Genomic DNA, 22,887 nt, shown 5'->3' with positions numbered 1-22,887 from the left:
TCTGCTATATTTGGAATATTACAATCTGGCCCAATTTTTGTACTTATCCAGTCATTGATTTTCTGGCCAATTAAGGCAAAAAATATCGGTTCAATTTGAGTTTTTTTTTTTTTTTAAAAAGGAAAAAATTTGAAAATGGTAAGATTGACTTCAAATTCTATAACAATAAGATTTCCTCTCAGATTCAGAAGTTCAAGTTTTAATTTCTTTCTTTGTTTTCTTATAATGTGTTTAATTACCAAATAAAAGTAATAAAATACTTTTTACTTCTTTCTTATAATTATTTTTATTTAAATATTTTGACTAGTTTTTCATGGATTAACTTGTGTCACACACTTAGCCCTAATCAAACTGAGAGAATCAAAATGAGCTGAGTATATAAATGAGCAGATTGTTAACCAGCCTAAATTTAAGCGAGTTAAGAGGGATCAAATTTTAGTGGGCTAATTTTCCACCCTAAACCAAACCTTTTCGTAGTTTTTTCTTCCAATCTAAACAAGGTTTGATGTCCCTTATTATTTTGTGTTATTGGTAAATCATGATAATAAAAAGACAACTTCAAAATATGTACAAAAATGGGATGATCTCCCAAGGTTCATTCGCATTGGTCCTTACATCAAACCGTGACTCTAAGTGAACTGGGCTTATATTGGGCTGCCATATACAGTCCAAGCCCATTTTTTCATGAACTATAGTCCAAGTCCATTATCAATCGTATAAGGGAGTTGCCAATAATAAGACAAAAAAATCAAATTTTTGCGCGGATTGGCCTTCAAAGGCACTGGTCTTTCATTTTTTTATGCTTAAAAAGGTGGTAGAAAATACGTAACGGGTTAAATCCGCTCGGTCAAAAAAAAAAAAATCGCAAGACGAGGCTTTTAAAAAATGCCTTATGCGGACGGACGTAAGATAACTAAAAAGTACGCGCCCCTATAAAAAAAGTTGTCATATCTTTACCAACTTAGTTATCTTACCTTAAAAATAGAAGTCTACTTAGCATAGGCGGATGAGAACTTTCGAAGCTTTGCCTTGCGATTTTATTTTTTATTTTTATGACTAAGTCGGGGTTCGAATCCGGAACCTCGGAGTATTTTAGGCGAAGAGCAAAAATTAAACACCAGCAATTTGAAGGGCAAGAATTAAAGACCACCCCCAAAGGACAACCGTGCAAATTGTTTTTGTGCGGACTGCCCTTCAAAGGCACTGGCCTTTAATTTTTATCCCTCAAATTGCTGGTCTTTAATTTTTGTCTTTCGCTTAAAAAAGGTAAATTTGAAAATGCAGGTTGCAGGTTTCAAACCCCACTCGGTAAAAAAAAATTGCAAATAAGGCTTTAGAAAAAACATATCTGTGACGTTGCCTTAAGGCACAACTAAATGTCTACCTTATAAGGCAAAGTATACCATATCAATGAGGGCTTTTAATTATCAAGGTAAAGGCTAGTATAAAAGCTGACCTTATAAACCTTGCCTTGAGATTTTTTTATTTATTTTATACTAAGCCACGGTTGAATCCGAGACCTTAAGTATTTTGGCCGAGGACAAAATTAAGGACACCGGATTTGAGGGGTAAAAATTAAAGACCACCCCCAAAGAAGGACAATCATGCAAATTATTTTTGCGCGGATTGCCTTTCAAAGGCACTGGTCTTTAATTTTTACCCCCCAAATTGCTGGTCTTCAATTTCTGCCCTTCAATTTGTTGGTCTTTAATTTTTATCTTTCGCCTAAAATACTTTGAGGTTTTGGGTTCAAACTTCGGCCTAGTCATAAAAATAATAATAAAAAATCGCAAGGCAAGGCTTCGCGAAAAGTCTGCTGGATATGACAAACTTTGCCTTATAAGGTAGACTTTTTAGTTATGCCTTAAGGCAACGTCTGCGGCAGACTATGTTCCTTTTCCGGCATAGTTTTGTAGTATAACTTAATTTTTACAAATCTATGCCGGACAAGGCATAGTTTCTGTGTAGTTCTATGTAACTACATTGAACCATGCCGAATAGACATAGTTTGCTATGAATTTTTGCCTTGTGATTTGTTTTTTTAATCTGCTGAGGGTTGACAGACCATCTGGGGTATTTTTCGAATACTTTTCTATTACTTAAAGTGGCCAAGGGCAAAAATTATAGACCGCCCCAAAATAGGGGCAATCGGGCGAAGTGCTTTAGTAATATCGTTGATAAGGGGAACAAATAAGACAAGGATACAATAGCATTTTAATTTATCTTCGTTCTTCAGCCAAGTGATCCCAAGCGGATGCAAGCATTAGTACAGCAGTATGAGCATGCAGGTATTTTGGTTTAAATAAGAACCTGAAATGCTTTAGTTCATCAAAGAACAATCAAACAACACGTGCACGTCATGCAATACGGTAGAACTTGTGAACAATTTAACAAAATAGGGAGAATGAAGACAATATCAAATCTTGTCAATCCGACATAACTTGTGAACATATTGAGCAATACATACTAGTCTTGTCAATCCAACATGACTTATGAGAAATCTTAAGATAAGTAGAATGAAGATTATACTTAAAATCGTGCTCCATCCGGTATGACTTGTGAACAAGGAAAGTTATTTAGTCCCGCATGACTTGTAAAAAGTTTAAAGATATGTAGAATGAAGATTGTACTTAAAGTCATGCTCCCGGGCCCCGGCATGGCTTGTGAACAAGGAAAATCTACTGATTAGGCCTGACATGTAAACAATTCAACGACATGTATAATGAAGATTGTACTTAAAGTCATTATCCACCCGGCATGACTTGTGAAAGCGAAATTTTTCATTCTTTTGAGCGTCGATACTACTTTTGCACAAATTCCTTAAATGAAGATAAATGTAAAATAGCGACGCGGAATTCATAGCACAAATTCCTTTTGCACAAATTCATAGCATGCTTGTGAATAGCTCCTGTTTCTTCCACTCATGGAGAGACAAATAACATGAAGTTTTTTCAGAAAATGAGATATAGAAAAACTATCTATGACAAATAGTTTAAAAGGGTACAGTACCTAAAATGAAAAAAAAAAAAAAATCGAGTACTAATTGCGTTCATATTCATTACCATAGGAATTTCAATCGCGCTCATATTCATTACCGTAGGAATTGGGTTTAAGCTTTCCCCAGCCCCTTCTCATCAATGGACTCCTGACGTATACGAAGGAGTGCGGTTCGTTCGAGAAATTCCTTCCTCTCTATCTATCTCTGAGATGTTTGGATTTTTCAAAACTCCATGGACATGCAAAAGAGAAATGCTATCCCCACTCGGACCAAGATGGAACTTTTACTTGTTCAAATAACAATTAAGGTGAAGCAGGGACAGGAACGACGAATCTCTTTATGATAAACAAATTCATTTTGCAAGTTCGTTATTACGGGTAGTTCCTACAAAGGATCGGACTAATGACGTATACAATACTTAAATTCTTGATGTAGATGCTACATAGTTGGTTCTCATCCTTCAGAGACTACGAGTGTAATAAGAGCATCCGTCGACAAAAGGATCACTCTAAGATGATCATCTCGTGACTATTGAAAATGAATTAAATCAGATGATTCTTTTTCTCAATCTTTCTGAGCTGCTCCTACAAAACCAAGGTCGAAAAGATTGAGGATTGATAATTTCCACCAAATATAAAGGCAAAGACCTCTATTGCTTGCAGATACATGGAGTATGTGGATATACTAAATCTAGAAAATTTTCAAATAGATCAGATCACTGAATAAGTTACAAGTAGAACAAGTTTTTGTTATAGTTCCAATAAGTTTAGCACGTTGGTAAGTGAATGGTAACCTTCTCATGGATCGAACATCCCACACGACTCTGCAACTGCTCATCAACACGTTTCAACTGGATCTTCCATGCAAAAAATGGAGACAGAAGCGAATACAAAATTTAAATTCGATGAACCCAACGTTTAGGTTCTTACAACTGAACCCTTTACACTCTTGAAATTAGGGATTCAAAATTCAATGTTTTTTGATATCATGGTGATTTTCCACATAACTTATACTCTCGCCAAAAAGGTTGGATTAAGTTGAACCAGTTGACTGTATGCTCCATTCCCGCCGCTGATGCAAGACGGCTGCAAAAGGTTTTTGGCTCCCGTTTCAAGAGATCTGAACTCCATTCACAAGATTTATGGCCTCGTTTACGTTCTTAGCCAATTCTGCAGCTGCTCCAATGTAACTATGAGGTGTCATGTTCAAGAGAGATGTCTTTGCATCACCTGGTATGTCCAACTTTTGTATGAATTCTCTAATGTTTTCTTTGTTCACCGCTCTTCCTCGGGTTAACTCCTTCAGCTTCTCATAAGGCTCTGGCACACCGTACCTTCGCATCACCTAAATACCAAACAATAGAAAAAATAAAACTTTAGATCATTTCATAATAAGACTACATAAGTTGTCTCGAAAGACTTACAATCCCTTGGAATTCAAGCAAATTTAGCAATTAATAGGGTACAATGAAATAAAAAGATCTATATAGGCTATACCAATAAGTTGGAAATATGGGTAGACATGTTAGTATGTTACGTTTACTTTAGGCCCTACGTTTTCTAGGAGTCTTTTAGTCATGTCAGAGATTTTTATGCCAGTAGTAAATATAGAGAACTCTAAGTATTTATTTTTTTAGTGTAATACTAGGCTGAGATAAGTTTAAACAGAACGGCATTGTCAGTGATGATTCATATAGCTGACCTCAACTTGCTTGAGATTGAGCGTTGCTGTATATCAATAGATAGGACTAAAGAACTTTATTTGCCAACTATATGTGTACTTCCACACACCTGTTTCTTTAAAGAGTTGGTAGTTTAGGTGCTCGTTTCTCCAAAAAACCAGACCTTGAAAAATATTCCTAGCAAACACTACCAGCATTACCACTAACATATTCCACAGATCATTCGGTGAAACTCAAGTTTGGAATCTAAAAGAATTGCATATGTATTGCAGGTTGACCAATACTAACAATAAGTCCAGATAAAGCAAAAGCTCCATACCGTCTGTATTGGTTCAGCGAGAACCTCCCATGTTTTATCTAAATCTTCAGCCAGAGCACCTTCATTGACCTAAATTATAAACAGACAAATCAGTAATAACAAATTTCAAAAAATTGATACTTCAGCGGTTCAGCAAGAGTACGTGAATACAGGTTATTCAAACTTGACTTTCCCTGAAACTTCTCCAAGAACTGCATTCAAATTTTCTTCAGTGACTTATATTATGGGAAAATAAATTTTTATAGCATTTGGCAGCCACGTGTCCTTAAAAAATACAGGAGAAAGGATAACAAAGGAACTTATAGGAAGTGCAGCCTTCTCTAGGAAGGAAATTTTTTTTGTTGTGGTCTTTTTTGTCTGGATAACCGTATTGTCAGGGCCAGCTTTCTCGCAAATCGACTAATTTCACGCTGTACCTGCTAGTCTGCTACCCCCAACCAGCATAGGTATCGGGTAACTCTATCCACCAAAGCTTGGACAGAAGGGAAGAAATCACCTAATAATTTTGCTTTCACTGGCATTTGAACCTGAATCCTCATGGTTCTTAACCCACTTTATTAACAACATTTTTGGACATTATTATATGAGACATCAAAAAAATAACCCCACAGTTTTCATTACCGAGTCAAACATCTTGGTCTCATGCAATATGGATTTTCTATAGGGTTCCAATTAATGCACTAAATAAAAATAACTGCTGATTCTAGCTTTTTTGAAGCAGGCAGACATCACATATTTATGATCATACAGATGACTAGAAAAAATTGCAAGTAATGCAAAGATAGATGATTAATCCATAGGCCATAGCATTTCAACTTGTATTGCTTACCTGAAGCTTATGAATTCCCTGTAATGCACTTCTGTAAGCAAGAAGGGAATGTCCCAGTCCTACTCCCATGTTTCTCAGAACAGTTGAATCTGTCAAATCCCGCTGCAAATGACAAGGAAAAATTTACGAACAAGATAAATATGCAACTGAAGCCATCGGATAAAGGAAAGAACCCAAAATTTCACATGCTCTAAATCTGTGGCTATCTACATCATATAGTGCTTCAAACTTTTAAAGAACAAATGACAAAATGGTCCCTTTAGTATTCAGTTGAACAGTTTTGGTCCTTTAAGTTCGCCAAAAAGCAAGCACTTTTGGTCCTCTTAAAAAAACCGTGAGCACTTTTGGTCTCTGTCAAATATTTACCAACCAAACTCTGATTGTTAAATATAACTGGAACTGTAATGAAAATATTAACCAGAAACACAACACAATTCTGTCAAAATCTCGGAAACCGCAACATAAAAAACTACACCAGACACAAAATAATCCAAAGAACGTAGAAATCACACTTCAAATAGTTGCATCAGATTCTTGAAATAGACCAAAATAAACATAAACTACAAAAATTATACTTCCAAATGTGAGTTCCCATTTATTATTTTTATTTCACAGTTCTGATTAAAATTAAACAGAGCTTGGTAAATATCTCACGGAGACCAAAACTGATCAAGTGATGCTTAAAGGACTTTTTTGGACCTAAGAGAAGGGACCATCAGGAGTACAAGGTAAATAAAAACTACTAGTACTCAAATATGTGTCCAATCAAACGAAAAATGAAGCTAAATTATTTAGCAGAATATTTAGTAAAAAGATAATGATAACATGGCCAGATTAGACATACCTGCCAGCGTGAAATAGGTAGTTTAGTACTCAAATGTGATAAATCTCCATTAGCTACTCCAAGATTGCCTTCACTATTTTCAAAGTCGATTGGATTTACTTTGTGAGGCATCGTCGAGGACCCAATTTCACCAGCTTTAGTCGTCTACATAACATAAAGATTTATTAACTCCAATATCCAGCAAGAGAATAATAGAGGATAAACCAAAATACAGGACAGTTACCTGCTTAAAGTAACCAAGAGAAATGTATCCCCAAACATCTCTATCAAAATCAACCAAAACGTTGTTAAACTGGACAACCGAGTGAAAAAGTTTGGCCATATAGTCATGAGTTTCAATCTGCATTACACTAACAGAGTCAGAAGTTGAAGAACAGTAACTAACTTGTTAATGCTAAATTATGCGCTCATTCAGAAAGAATTACAAAATCTAATAAATACTTCCTCCTTTCCACACTTTCCTTTCTGGTCTGTTCCGAAAACATCAACACATTTCTATATTTGGAAATTCTTTCATTTAACATTCACATTTTGCCCTAATGACATGCTCTTACATGAATGGCATGACATGTTGAAGACCACAAGATTCTAAGGGTTAATTTAGTACTCCTGTTTCAATTTGTTTGTCTTACTTTCCTTTTTAGTTCGTATCAAAAAGAATGTCTCTTACCCGCAAGGGTGGCTCAGTTGGTTGAGCATGGGGCTTTCATAATGGAGGTCTCAGGTTCGAAACCCCCTGCCTACAACAGTAGGGGATTTGCCTTCTGGGTCGAGCTCGTCGCACTGGGCTTGCCTAGTGCGGGTTACCTCTTCTGTGTGGTTTGAGAGCTATTGCACAGAAGCTGGTTTTACCCTGTGCTCACCCAAAGGGTAGCGGCTGCGGGTTCCCATATCATAAAAAAAAAAATGTCTCTTTCCTAATTTGGCAACTCTTTAACTTCAACATCCCACAAGGTTAAAAGCATTTTGGTACATTTTATATCTTCAGTTTAAGACCACAAGAATAAAAGATCTTTATTTTCTTAAACTTCGTGCCAAGTCAAACTAAGACAAACAAATTGAAACGGAGAGAGTATGTTTTAGATATTTGGCCTATGCATTAGAAGTCTTTCTTAAACTCTTTACCTATAACCTACTTAAACACCATTGAATAAACTAACACATTGGAGTACCTCAGAAGCAGCTATAAACTCCCTCAAACTAATGCATAAAGCTCATTTACAAAATGAATTATGTCACATTCAACACAAAGAATTAAAAAAAGAAAGCAAAGTAAACCTACCATGGCGCTGATTGAAAAATCAAAAGAAATCAGTCCATGAAACAAACCTGAGGAACATATGGATTGAATTTTAATCCAAGTGACGTGACAAACTCCTCTGCAATTTCTGGCCAGTTTATTTCGGGGTATGCCGCTAGATGTGCATTGTAGTTTCCTACAGCACCAGCAAATTTCCCAAGCATCTCTATTTGAGAAATCTCCCGTCTTTCCCTATTTAATCGATAAGCAAAAATTGCCATTTCCTTTCCAAGGGTTGTCGGTGAAGCTGGCTACAAGTTGTAAAAAGAATGAGTAATGCTTTTAAATAAATTGTTGTTCAAAATTATTTAGAAGCAAACTAAATTATGCAGTCACACAGGATATATATGTGACCATCATTCTTCCCGGAGGTTAAGCTTCTTGTATCAAAACTTCATCAAAGTACACCTAACAAGAGGACTGGGAAAAAAAGTATACCTGCCCATGGGTGCGAGAAAGCATAGGAACAGAAGAATGTGTTGTGGCCATGTCACATATTGCTTTAATTAATTCATCCATGACTGGCAAGATGACTGTGTTCAAAGCTCCTTTCAACATCAATGCATGGGCAAGATTGTTGATGTCCTCAGATGTACAGGCAAAGTGAAAAAACTCGAGCACCTACCACAGAAAGAGGGACAAACTATAGGAAGATGCACGTGCAAAATAAAGCTTTCTGGGGTTGATAGCTTTCATATACCGTCAAACTTCTCTATAACAGAGCGCCGTTTTTTTTTTTCTATATTTTTTGGCTGCTTTAGCAAAATGTTGTTATAGGGAAGATATAACATAACATAAAAGATCGATTTCACAAAAAACATGATTGTTTTAGTGAAATGTTGGATGGCTGTTATGGAGAGGTTTGACCATAAATCTTTGTAGCTCTAATTTCCTACTTAGATAGCAAGACGATTGACGTGGAAAGTACGACATGAATTTATTCATACCCTAGATATCTCTGGATGTGATTGGCATCTTTGTTTCAAGAAGTATTCCACTGCTTTTACATCATGGTTCGTGACTCTCTCAATCTTCTTAACTTCCAAGGCATCATTCATACTAAATCCATCAATTAAATCTTGCAAAAATGCCAGAGCTCCTTCAGAGAAGCTTGGAACTTCAACGATTTGAGGTATTTGAGACATTTTTATCAACCATTTTATCTGACAAAAAGAGACATTATCAAAATTGTAATTTAATTTCATTTTAAAAAATTCTCAACGAAAATGATTTTAAAATAAGCCTTTCCTGCTAGATAGTCAAGGAGGAAAAAGTAACCACCTCAACCAATATGCGGAAACGAATTAAGCCATACTCGCTCATAAACGGAGCCAATTCTTTGACTTTACCCCAATAACGACCATCCAACGGACATAGAGCTGTTAAACTTGAGAGTTCTAGATCTTGAGAATGATCAGAAGACATCCCTATGACCTGGGAAGTCAAAAAAATACCATGTCAATATATTACATAAGCGATAATTCCTCCAAAAAAGTAAAAAAAGAGCTATCGCTCCACGAGACAATAACAAGAAGATGAGCCAAGTACCGGTGAACTCCACACTAGATATGAAATTGTAAGAAAAAGGCCAAGTAATTATCTATTCATTACTTATAAGTTCACTTTGAAAACAAATTTTTACCACAAAGCACTTCTATCAAGAAGATTAATGAGTTATTGTTAAATCTACATCTATCACAAATCAAGCAGTTATGTCTAACATCAATATAATAAAACAAAGAGAATTATTAATCATCAAGATTGCACCTTTACTGCAATATGCATATGGCAATTTAGCAAATTAACCACCTTTTTAAGTTCTGTTCCATGGAAAATTTTGGCATAAACATACCACCATTGGTGTTAGCACACATCAAATAATACATTAAAAATGTTAAAACAGATAATTTGTTAAAATAGATAATCTCAATACCAACATAGCCTCAAATACCAAAACAAACAAAAAAAAGAAGAAGAGACTCAACATAAAAATTTAACAAAATAAAAGGACGAACTGTTTAACGAAATTATTCACAGTTGAAAACAAGTTCCAAGCTCCATTTATAAAGCAATCACACAGGACCAAGTATAAACAAGTATATACTCTGCCATCAAAACTAACAAAAATAATGACAAGGGCATGGTTATTTCATCTAGATTCTTTATAACACAGTGAAAAAGAAAGAAAAAAAACTCTCCAAAAAATTGAAACTTTACCCCAGCATTAAACATTAAAGGGCTCGTTTGGTTAGAAAACAAGTTATCCCGGGATTGTTATTCCACCCTCAATGGGGGATAAAAAACACTATAATCCCGGGATTAGTTATCTCGAGTTTTTATTCCAACCAAACGTGGGATAAGGCGGCACTAAATTTTTATTCCAGGACTATTTGCCTATCCATCATACCAAACGAGCCCTAAGGGTCATTTGGTTGGAAACAAGTTACAACTTATCCTGGATTAGTTATCCCGGGATTACTTATTCCACCCTCCCACAGGGATAAATAAACACTACAATCCCGGGTTACGGGATTAGTTATACCACCATTTTATCCCAACCAAACGTGAAATAAATTCATCTCAAATATAATCCCATGATTATTTATCCTTATCCCTTATATCAAACGAGCCTAACAAAACAAGTACTAGATTGTTTAAACAAAGTATACACAACAGCATCTCATATAAAAAAAAAAAAAACAGATTGAGAAAAACAAAACCTTTTCTTGAATTTTCAACGAGCTGATGGATGACCCTTTAGCTATTACTTTACAAGAACAATTTTTTCTAGTTGGTAATGAAAAATTCAAGTGATTGAGCCAAGAACTTGAAGAAAAATTTGCTTTTTGAGTGATGGGGGCTGATAAAAATAACTTTTGATTGATATTTGAGGCATTGAAACAAGTTCCAAGTTCCATTGTTAAAGCTTTAGTGAGGAGTTGAAATTGGTGGAAATAAAGTGAAATACAAGAATGGCGTAGGGTTTTAGCCTTTGGTCTTAAACCACCCAAAAAAAAAAAAAAAAAAAAAAAAAAGGAATCTTTTAAATAGCTTATTTCTTTTTTCCTTTATCTAAAAAACTTAAGTTTTATGGCTAAGTTGCTCTTCTTTTTTTTTTCATCCGTGTCCATTAAATTCGTGCCGGATAGCCACACATTGGGGGCAAAGCATTCCTGACAATGATCACTTAGTATCCAAGGAGGCTTAAACTCGAGACCTCTTGGATAAGAATAGAGTAGTACCAACCACTAGCCAACTACACCACAATCCTTGTTGGTTTAGTTTCTCGTTATTTTTCTTTGCTCTTTGTTACATATGGTACTTCATATTTTCGATTTCAATCTATAAGAAAAAAACTACACAGCACAAACACATTATAAATTACTTACACATTTTTACATTATGTTATGTATCGTTTACTAATCTTCCGTCTCAATTTATGTGAACTTATATCTTTATTTCTTTATCAAAAGAATGATCTTTTTCTATATTTGAAAACAAAAACGATTCATGATTATTATTTTCAAATTTAAAAGTTATTCTCAAACTACAAATATATTACATAAATTGAAATAGGGAATATAATATTTGAAGATTATGTGAACCTATTTAAGTAAACACGAGTTTTTTATGCTAAACTTGGTGTTAAATGAATATATATTTTGTGTGGTTATGAATCATTACACAAGGTAAATTATTTTTCAAATATAGAAAGAGGTGATTTATTAGATTCACGTAAAGTGAAAGGGAGGAAATAATAATTAAAAGTTATTTACTAAGGTATGATAAAATTGCCCCCTAAATCTTCTCTAATCTTTGCTTCATATCGTATGAATTCGTTTGTCTGGTTTAGACTTTTGAATCTTGTGGTCTTAAACACGCACATGAAAATTAAAATTCAAGAGCTATCAAAAAATGAAGAAAACATTTTGTTTTCAAAACAAATTAAAAATAAAAGTAAGACAAACAAATTAAAGAAGATAGACGTATTAAATTTCAAACTTTCATAGAGAAATCATACGACATGTTATGAACTATTGTTGTCGGGAGTATATCTTACTTAACTATACCTAATTTATTACTATATGAAATCTCAATTGTAATGTTAGAAATATGAATTCAAGAACATAATTGATCAAAACTTGAAACACGTTAGAAGTGCTTCTTTGGAAAATATTTGTTCCTATCTCTTTTATGAGATTGCTATCGAGGGCTAGGCTAGAATATAACTTACAGGTTCGACCAAATTCATATAATATTAAATATATAAATATTTGAGTACGATTCTTGTAGATAGATAATTTTAAGAAAAGGCTATTTCTATAATAAATGGTATTTTCAAATTCCTCGTATTTTTTATAAAATTGGTGAATATTTTTTTTCTTGAAACTCTACATCTATATAACAACCGTCGTCTATAACGATAACATTTTGTAATAATATTTAAAAAATTAAAATTAATTCTTTATATTATATTTTACTTCTCTATAACAATCTTCTATTTATCACCAATTTTTCTTCAAAAAAAAAAAAAAAAAAAAAAAAAAAAAAAAAAAAGAAACTGATTCTTTATATTATATTAACTTCTCTATAACTGTCTTTTATTTATCACCAATTCTCTTTAAACCAAAAATTAAAATTTTTAAAAAAAAAAAAAAAAAACTGACTTAAGTGAACTATATAAGGTAACTTCAACTGACTTCTTTCTAGAAAGAATTGAGTAGTGTGTGTGTGTGTGTGAGGATAATGTTGATAACAGTTAGAGAAATTTCTTCTTCTTCTTCACTATGTTTCAATTCTTTCATTTCTAATACTAAAATTACTTCCAAACAGTTACACTCTTTAAAGGTAAATAGGTTCACACCAATTTGTAAAGCTAGTAGCCTCAGTTTCCATAAAAAAAACACTGATAAAACTGCCCCATCATGGAATCTTGGTCTTTTTCAATCAACAGAAAGGTAATTTCTTGAATATAAAATGTACCCTTTTGGTCTCTTTGTTTAGTTTTTACTCTCAATTTGATGAAAAATATGATGTGAATGTAAAGACTTGAACTTTCTTAGTGTTTGTTGTAATGGTTTTTGGTCTTGTTTGCTCCAAAGATAGGTACTTTCTTGAAAATAAAATGTACCCTTTTGGTCTCTTTGTTCAGTTTTTACTCTCAATTTGATGAAAAATATGATGTGAATATAAAGACTTGAACTTTCTTAGTGTTTGCTGTAATGGTTTTTTGTCTTGTTTGCTCCAAAGATAGGTACTTTAGTGAAAATAAAATGTACCCTTTTGGTTTCTTTGTTCAGTTTTTACTCAATTTGATGAAAAATATGCTGTGAATATAAAGACTTGAACTTTCTTAGTGGTTGTTGTAATGGTTTTTGGTCTTGTTTGCACTAAAGATAGGCACTTTCTTGAAAATAAAATATACCCTTTTGGTCTGTTTGTTCAGTTTTTACTCAATTTGATAAGATTATGCTGTGAATATAAAGAATTGAACTTTCTTAGTGTTGGTTGTAATATGTAATTTTTTGAAAATAAAATGTGCCCTTTTGGTCTCTTTGCTCTTACATGCCTTGGTTTTTGCTCAATTTTGATTAAAAAAAATACTATGTTGTGAGTATAAAGACTTGAACTTTCTCACTGTTTATTGTAATAGGTAGTTTCTTGAAAATATAATGTACCCTTTTGGTCTCTTTGCTCTTACATGCCTTGGTTTTTGCTCAATTTTGATAAAAATTAGAACTATGTTGTGAGTATAAAGACTTGAAATTTTTTGCTATTTGTTGTGATGATTTTTGGTCTTGTTTGCTCCAAAGATAGGTAATTTCTTGAAATTAAAATGTACCCTTTTGGTCTATTTGCTCTTATATGCCTTGGTTTTTGCTTAATTTGATTAAAATATGTTGTGAAGAAGATAGAGACTTGAACTTTCTTACTCTGTTGTAATGGTTTTTGGTCTTGTTTGCTCCAAAGATAAGTACTTTCTTGAAAATAAAATGTACTCTTTTGGTCACTTTGCTCTTACATGTCTTGGTTTTTGCTTAATTTGATAAAATTATGTTGTGAAAAGGATAAAGACTTGAACTTTCTCACTGATTGCTGTAATAGGTATTGTTGAAATTTCTAATCTCTTGAATTCCTTTATCTGGGGTTATACCCTTTGGTCTCTTTGCTCTTACATGCCTATGGTTTTGCTCAATTTTGATAAAAAATGTGTTGTGAATATATAAAGACTTGATCTTTATCACTTTTTGTTGGAATGGGTCTTGTTTAATTCGTTATTTTCGGAAACACGTCTTTAACGCCTCTTCACTCCACAAACAGGTACTTTCTTGAAAATAAAATATACCCTTTTGGTCCCTTTGCTCTTACATGACTTGGTTTTTGCTCAATTTGATGTAATATGTTGTGAAGATAAAGACTTGAACTTCCTGATACTTTTATATTTTTGAGTTCCTTCATGTATTTCATTTGTTTCTGAAAAGGGTCTTGAACGTTCTGATTGTTTATTGTGATGATTCTTGTTTAGAGCTTCTAATATCGTGGAACTTAGGACTTTGTGTTCCTTTTCTTTTCTTTCTTTCCGGGATTGTATTATTTACTTTCATGTTGAGTGTTTTCCCTGAAAAGAATTCCAAATCTGGATGCTGGTTTGTTTAGGAGGATTGTGAAATGGTCCTATTGCTAATTTTGACAAATTGTAAGGCTCGTTTTGCTGTTAAAATGTGAGATATACAGAGTCTCTTTTTCTCCAGTGGAAGAAGTTGAACAAATTTCTAACTTACTGAGTGTATTACAGGCTTTTATTTGAGAACTAATAGAGGAAGTGTAGGAATAAGTAATACTAGATTTGGTCTAAAGGGGCTTATGCGAGGGTAATCCAGAGAAAGCTTAGACATATGGCTAGTTGTATTCGAATGTTTTTATCCTTTTTCTTTTGACTTTGGACTTTCTGCAAAAAGGTTATTCACCTTGAGACTCTTGCTCGCTAAAAAGAAAGAAAAATTCTCAAACTTGAACTAGAGAAAGATATGCATATTGGGGATATAGCCTATAACAGTTGAATATCAAATTGTTATGTCTTCATCATAGCCATACTCTTTCTTATGGTTTCGTTTGAGGTTGTGAAGTTGTAGGGATTGTGCATGAATTCTTAAACTGCTATCTTCTGTTTCACATTCTCTTTCTCCTTCCTTGGTCTTTTTTCTCTGCTATCTGTTGTCGATCCATTTCATCTATTTATTTATTTATTTATTTCTGCAGTACTTTCCATAATCTTTAGTCTTTTCTTCTTTCTGACTGTTATCCTCTTTCTCCAGCTGTGATAGTTCAGTATTTGATCCATTGGGTATCAATTCAGGTAAATCATCCTGGGATAATTTAGTGAGCTTGCTCTCTCAGACATTCGAAAGCTCCTCAAACACTAGAAAAGAGAAAAATTCATCAGCTAGAGGGTTGGCAGGTAACCTGTCAATTTAAGATTTTGTAATTTTTATGTTGTTGATTATACGAGAAAATGACAAAATTGGTCCTTTATATTTGAGGATAGGTTCAAAACAGCCCCTTGAGTATGCAATTAACAGTTTTAGTCCTTTAAGTTTGCCAAAAGTTAACACTTTTAGTCTCCGTCGAATATTTACTGAACTCTGTCTGGTAGATTTGACGGAAACTGAGGTAAATTTTTTGTAGATTCTGTTATTTTCAATTTATTTATGCTTTGTGTTGCATATTTTAAGTTTTGAGGCAACTTTCTTGATGTTTATGGTTAAATCTGTTTTTCTCATTATTTCTGTCAAATCTAACGAACATAAATTGTTAAATATTTGACGGAAACTAAAAGTGCTCAATTTTGTCAAACTTAATGGACCAAAATTTCTCAAGTGATACTTAAGGGAATATCTTGAACCTATCCTCAAACATAAGAGACCATTTTTGTCATTTTCTCTTTGATTATATTTATACCCACATATCTTAGCCTTTGATTAGAATTTCTTGTCACTTCCAGCTGCAATTGAAGATACTAGCATTGATTTTGGAGACTTCTTCAAAGGCCCGTTACCAGGAAAGTTTCTAAAGCTATTAGGCTTTTTGGCTTTGTCACGACTCGGGATCTACATACCCCTCGGCGGAGTAAATCGGGAGGCATTTGTAGGAAATTTAGATGAGAATAGTATATTAAGTACTTTGGATTCCTTTTCGGGTGGAGGCATAGGTCGACTCGGAATATGTTCCCTAGGAATTGTTCCTTTCATCAATGCACAAATTGTGTTTCAACTTCTTGCTCAAATTTACCCCAAGCTGCAAGAACTTCAAAAAAGAGAAGGTGAAGCTGGAAGAAAGAAAGTTCTTCAGTATACTCGTTATGCTTCTGTCGGATTTGCCGTAGTACAGGTAATGTTGTTTTTCTGGAAAAATTGAAACTGCATATGTTTCATTTATGTGACACTCTTTCCTTGTTTAGTCTATTACAAAAAGAATGGAACCTGCGATATTTGAAAATAAAAACTTTAAATTTCCAATTTCTCTCTTTATGACAAGCTTTTATAGCCATTGAAATGTCATGACATGTTTAAGACCCCAAGTTCTAAGTAGGCGTTTGGAAAAAATTTGATATCTGGAAAAAGTAGTATTTGGAAAAAAGTTGAAAAATGATATTTGGAAGTTGAAGTTGTGTTTGGACATGTATATAACTTGAAAAAAAGTAGAAGTTTTGTGAGTGGAAAAGAAATTTGGTCAAAACCACCTTTTCAAACTTGAAACTCATCTTCAAAGTTTCTTTCAAAAATCAGTCGAATGTATAACCAAATGCTGTTTTGAAAATAATTTTTGAAAAAAGGAAAAAAGATCACGTCCAAACGGGCCCTAAAAGTCTTCCTTTCCTTCTTAAATTCCGTGTCCAGTCAAACACCGCCACATAAAATGAAAGAGGAGTATTACTTAAAATACTGAAGAAGCATTCTGTATATAAGATATTTCGGTGAACAATAGAGTATATTTAGTTTGTTGGAATTTGATTCTTACTTAGCAAATTACACTTATCTTTAATTTATGTGGCAGGCAATTGGCCAAGTATTGTTCCTTCGTCCTTATGTTAATGACTTCAGTACCGAGTGGGCAATTTCTTCTGTTGTTCTCTTGACCCTCGGCTCAGTATTTACGACGTATATTGGGGAGCGAATCACTGATTTAAAACTTGGAAACGGTACATCACTTTTGATCTTTACAAATATCATCTCCTACTTGCCAGCATCCTTTGGTAGGACCGTTGCACAGGCATATCAAGATGGTAATTATGTTGGGCTTGCCGGGATCCTAGTCTCATTCTTCCTGCTAGTCCTTAGCATTGTATACGTTCAGGTATGTTCTTATGTCTAGGTTACATGGAATTTAACTCATTGTCATGCCGTTGAGGGGACATTTGCTAACGCTCGAATTTTCCAGGAAGCAGAGAGGAAAATTCCCCTAAATTATGCATCAAGGTATACTGGCAGAACAGGAGGAGGACTTCAAAAATCTGCATACTTACCGTTTAAAGTTAGTATCCTTCTTCTCTGTTTATATTTTGTTTTTTCGGAACTTTTAGTTGAATAGTGTCACCACCTCATCTAAAATTTTCAAGCTGCTAGAGCAAGCACATTTATTTTACTTGATTTATATCTTCAATGAGCTCCTTCAAATGCAGGCTAATTTGTTTTTATAAGCCAAGCAGATGGAAATTCTTTTTGATAATGGGCGGGGTGAGACTTGAATCCAAGGCCTTTGTCTGCTTTGGTACTACGACGAATTGTGTGATCACCTCATCATAAAGCTTAAGTTGTTAGACAGAGCAAATTTTTATTTACGTAATTATGTCTGCAATCAGTAACTCACCTTTAGTAGACAGAAATGTGTTACAAACTTCAAACCCCATTTAACCAGTCAAAAGGAAAAAAGAAAAAAAAATTAATGTAAGGTCTCTTTGTTGAGAACTCTCCTTGGTGGAGATTAAGTGATATTTCTCCTGAGTCATGATATAAATTGCCATATTAATGATGATCAATCAACCAGTGCAAAATCTTAAATGCTTGCCTATCGTCTGGATAAAGTTACGAGGTGCAAAGCAAAAAACGTATCAGAAACCAAACATCAAACCTGTTTTTTGTTTTACATGTTGTTCCGTCCAATCTCTGGGGTATAAGCAGTTTGGATGTTGGCAAATTCAGGCCTTACATTTTGAAAATATAACTTTATCTGTCGTCATGTCTGACATACATTTCAAGTTATTCTTGTGGCCCCTCTCTCTGTGTATATGTGTGTGTGTATGCAGTGGCAGAGCCAGGATTTTCACTAAGGGGGTTCAACATCTACTATAGATACATAAAAAATAATTTTAACCATGTAAAAACAGTGTTTTTTTCCGCCGAAGGGGGTTCAGACGAACACCCTCGGTCCTATGTGGCTCCGCCAATGTGTGTATGTTGGTTGTGTATAAGATTTTTTGACATCAAGAACTGGGAACTGGAAATATTAGGGAACAGAAAGAGAGGATTCATTTATTTGAGTTATTTTGGCAATCAACAGTGGGCACGCGGATTAGCTAAATGACTAAATCATTGATATTGTTAATGATACGCCCATTCTGAACTACAAACTTGTTATTTAAAATATCTTGGTTTCATATTTTCGGTGAAGCTCTTTTGCAATTATGAAATTATGATCCTACTTAGTTACAATAACAATTCTAATTGGGCAGGTAAACAGTTCAGGAGTAATGCCGATTATTTTCTCTACATCAGCACTAGCCCTTCCTGGCACTCTGGCACGTTTCACTGGTGTCGGTTTCCTGAGGAAGGCTGCATTAGGTTTAAACCCTGGAGGTATGTAAAGTCTAGCACAGTTACCTTACTCATCATTTTTCATATGCAATCGAATTTATCTGAGAGAGAATATTTCTGAAATTTGACTGGCTTTTTGTGGCTTCAAAGTAGGCGCATCTATGCAATCCACGTGCACGTGCTGGAATAGGTGTCTGCCTTAGAGTTAACTCCCTTTGAACTTATGGTGCACATGTAAGAAGTTTTTAAACAAATTGCCAAACTATCACTAAATGAAGAGTTTTAGCCGTGGGAACCCGTTGTACAATTTTCCTGAGTTAGTGGTATTATGCAGAAGTTAGGGGTGTCAAATGGGCGGACTGGGCTGAATTTGGGTGGGTCAAAATGGGCGGGTCATTACTTGGGCTAAAAAGCGGTATAACCCAACCCGGCCCAATTCTTACAAAGTTTTAATTTCTTTGTTTGTTCTTTTATAATATTTTAAGTACTAATAAAATCTCTCTTTTTCTTTATTATGGCTATATATAACATATCAAACAAAAAAGTATCTTTATGACAAGGTTTCTCGTAGGTCAATTTGGGCTACATATCAGCCCAATTTTTAAATGGGCTGAATTGGGCGGGGCAAAAAGGGCTGAGCCAACAAATGAGTGTGTCAGTGACCCGCCCAAACTTGAACAGGTTGGGTTTTTTTTTTTTTTTTTTTTTTTTTTTTTTCATAGGGGGCAGGGGAAGGGGAAATGGGGAAGGGGATTACAAGTGGGGATTCGAACCCTCACCAACAAGGTGAAAGTTCAGGTAGCCAACCAACTGAGCTACTAGATCCCTACTGCACGGGTTGGGTGGGTCATGTTTCCATGAGTTAATTTTGCCCACCCCTAGCAGAAGATAGAACAAACTAGAAGCAGAAACAGAAGTGGCGTCTATAAGATGGAATAGGTGTTATTCTCATTAAAGCCTTGTAGTCAAGAGGAATATGTGATTTCATGTGGGATGTGTTCTAACTCCTCTCTGAAATAGATTATCAGTGAGTATCATTTTGGAAAGAGAAGGTATATGATAAAGATGGTATTGTGTTTTCAACTAACAGGATATATGCAAAAGAAAGAAATTATCCCTTCATTGTTGTTAGTTCATTTCTTTTTTCCCGTCCAGGTTTTTCTCCACTTTGGAGAATTTTGAAGGCTATAACCAAACAGATGTTCGTTTTCAGGTTCTTTCTATCTCCCGACAAACATTTTGATGATTGCCTTCTTCAATTACTATTATACATTCCTGCAATTGGACCCCGATGATGTCAGTGACCAATTGAAGCGACAAGGGGCCTCAATCCCACTTGTTCGACCGGGTAAAAGCACAGCAGCATTCATCAAAACGGTATTATTGCTTTCTTTGTTTCCTTGAAACTCATTCTCTATCTAACCAATGTCTATCTTGATTCAAGTATGTTCTTCACCCATCATTTTCATAAGAGTGTAAAATAATGACCTGATACGTCTAATTTGAAATTGTCCACGCAAATTTGGTAGTCTCAGTAGTTACTGCTCTAAGAAACAATGGGCTGCTCTAGTATTAATCTAGCAAGACATGCCCTGTTCCTTATAAAAGAACTGTTAATCTATGTGGATCTTTGTTATAAGATGTGCTCCCTCTGTCCCATTTATGTGAATATAGATGCAAGGGTCAAAATGCCCTATCGTCTAGTGTGAATTTGGACATAGATTCTTCAATTTTTTTGAAATAAAATGTAAAACTACATGAAAGCTATGTTGCTCAGACTCTCCTGAAATGCTATCGCACCACTGTTGGATCCTTCAAAAATGCACTATTTTTGGAGGATCGGACACGTACCCCTTGACATTTTTGAAGAGTCCGAACAACATAGCATGAAAGTACTGTAGGTCACAATTAGGAGTGTCAAATTTAGTTCAAGAAAATATAAATCGTCAAACCACCCAGATTTGGGAGGGTTGGGCTGCGCAAGTGTTCTTTGGTGGGTCATTTTAGGCTTAACTCTAGTTAGCCAATCTAAAAGCTTGGACTAATTTGGGCTTCATATGCAGGCATGCAGCCCATATTGACTCATAAAAGCTTATCAAAGAGTTGAAAATATGTTTTTCATTTTTAGTTTGGTTTGTTTGATATAGTTATGATGAATAGAAGAAAGCCCCCCTTTATTGGTTTGATTTGGTTTGTAAACACATTATAAAAGAGCAAACAATCAAATGAAAATGACTTTTGAGTTGGCAGATTGAGTTATGACCCATTGTTTAGCCCAAATGACCCGTTCATCTTGACCAAAGAAAATATTGGGTGAGTTATAGCCACCTGTTATCGGTTCTACCCATTTTAACCCGCCCAAATTTGAAATTACGGAAATATCACAAATTAATACCTCGGTCTAACCAAAGGAATCTATTTAGCTATTTAGCCGACTTAAAAACTGTCGTTTGTTGGCCATCTTATTTTCTCTGGAGAACCCCTACTGGTTTGCTCTTAAAATTTCGGAACTAGTCAAGAAATCTTAGTGACCTTACTAGGAAACGTCAATAGCTTGTATAGTATCCCGTTATTGCCGTAACTAGTACTTGGATGCGGAGTTTTTCATAAGAAAACCGCATAGTGGCAGCTAAGGTATATGATCCATCTCTTCACTAATCACCCTATTTGTCTCTTTATTGGAATCCACCCATCCAGTTAAGCAAGGTGCATATTGTCAAGATGATTTGGATTTGTGGGTTTTTTTTGTTGGTTTTAACCATCTGATACCGTTGGCCTGATTAATCCGAATTCGTGTCACATAAGACCCATTAAATGGGGAAGCTCTCTAACTGGAGTTCCTCCATTCTCAAGGCTCGAATCCGAGATCTTTGGTTAAGGGTGGAAGGATACTATCCATCCCACCACAACTTTTGGTGGTTTGGTTTCACTTCTCCATTTCTTTTCTAACAAGGATAGTGTACCTTCCCTGTATACTTGATTCTCTAGAATAGGTAAGTTATTGATCAACTGCATATATACCATATGAATAGCTGCACTTGGTAATCTTATTAAAGGCTTAAAGACTTTGTCTTGATTCATGCCTTAAATGGGGAATTTACAGGTACTCAGCCGGATATCAGTTCTCGGTTCTGCATTTTTGGCAGTTCTCGCTGCTGGCCCTGCTGTGATTGAACAAGCCACACACCTCACTGCTTTCCGGGGCTTTGCAGGCACGTCAGTGCTTATTCTCGTCGGTTGTGCTACAGACACCGCAAGGAAAGTGCAAGCGGAGATCATATCCCAAAAGTACAAGAATATAGAGTTTTACGACATTGATAATAAATATTGAATCAGGACTTCTGGTTAAAGCTGGAGAAATGAGATTGTAATACATAAAGAGAACGTAAACACCATGACACGAACTTAATCTGGACGTGAGAGACTCTGCTATTTGTAATCAATTTATTCTAATAGTCCGTATTACTAACTTAGATGTACATGTTTCTTAGATCTGTGTAAAATGCAGGCGCACAACTGCCATCTTTTTTGTGTCATTTTTTGTTTGTAGCTAATTTCCCCCTTTTCAATTCTTGAAGTATATCATTATTCTGAATTCAAATAAAAAGCTACTTTGTACAAGAAAATCTAAGATCTCTGGACTTCTTTTAACTAGTAGGGGCAGGTTGAGGGGAAAATGTGAAACTTATAGCCTTGAAAAAGAAGAAAATAGATGCGCCACATGTCATGTAATCTAAGACTCTTGAACATATGCGATAATACCATAGAAATATAATTAATCACCTTACATTTGACTACTACTACTACAACAACAACAAAACCCCACAAGTGGGGTCCGGTACCCTGAGAAGGTAGAGAGATTATTTCCGATAGACCCTCCGTTCAAAGAAAGATAAAAAAGAGGCAGCAGCAACAAGCATAAATAGTACAGATTAACATTAAGTAATGCGAAAATCTAGTGTTTTTCTATTTTGCCCTTAAAGTTGGTAAGTCCTGCATAGAGAAAGATAAAAAAGAGGCGGCAGCAACAAGCATAAATAATACAGATTAACATTAAGTTATGCGAAAATCTAGCGTTTTTCTATTTTGCCCAAGTTAGTAAGTC

General features: G+C 34.8%; 2 protein-coding genes across 2 annotated transcripts; one reads left to right on the top strand and one right to left on the bottom strand.

The window, feature by feature from the left end:
* Nucleotides 1–3,678: 3,678 nt before the first annotated feature.
* LOC132039670 (uncharacterized) lies at nt 3,679–10,956 on the bottom strand. The gene is made up of 10 exons (XM_059430170.1): nt 10,692–10,956; nt 9,253–9,405; nt 8,919–9,134; nt 8,410–8,592; nt 8,001–8,222; nt 6,895–7,011; nt 6,672–6,815; nt 5,828–5,929; nt 4,999–5,067; nt 3,679–4,342 (listed from the first exon to the last, which is right to left on the bottom strand). Exons 1-10 carry the CDS (start codon nt 10,887–10,889, stop codon nt 4,109–4,111), a joined length of 1,638 nt encoding a protein of 545 aa, XP_059286153.1. The 5' UTR covers nt 10,890–10,956; the 3' UTR covers nt 3,679–4,108.
* A 1,743-nt stretch (nt 10,957–12,699) lies between these two features.
* LOC132039558 (preprotein translocase subunit SCY1, chloroplastic) lies at nt 12,700–22,318 on the top strand. Its single transcript, XM_059430036.1, has 8 exons — nt 12,700–12,929; nt 15,288–15,430; nt 15,974–16,359; nt 17,026–17,325; nt 17,410–17,502; nt 18,701–18,824; nt 19,996–20,159; nt 21,886–22,318. The coding sequence occupies exons 1-8, from the start codon at nt 12,718–12,720 to the stop codon at nt 22,111–22,113; spliced, it is 1,650 nt and encodes a 549-aa protein (XP_059286019.1). The 5' UTR covers nt 12,700–12,717; the 3' UTR covers nt 22,114–22,318.
* Nucleotides 22,319–22,887: the final 569 nt, after the last annotated feature.

Source organism: Lycium ferocissimum, chromosome 12, assembly GCF_029784015.1.
Source record: "Lycium ferocissimum isolate CSIRO_LF1 chromosome 12, AGI_CSIRO_Lferr_CH_V1, whole genome shotgun sequence".
In the NCBI taxonomy this organism is placed as follows: domain Eukaryota; kingdom Viridiplantae; phylum Streptophyta; class Magnoliopsida; order Solanales; family Solanaceae; genus Lycium; species Lycium ferocissimum.
The sequence above is the reverse complement of the archived record's forward strand: the minus strand, read 5'-3'. Positions and strand labels throughout refer to the sequence as shown.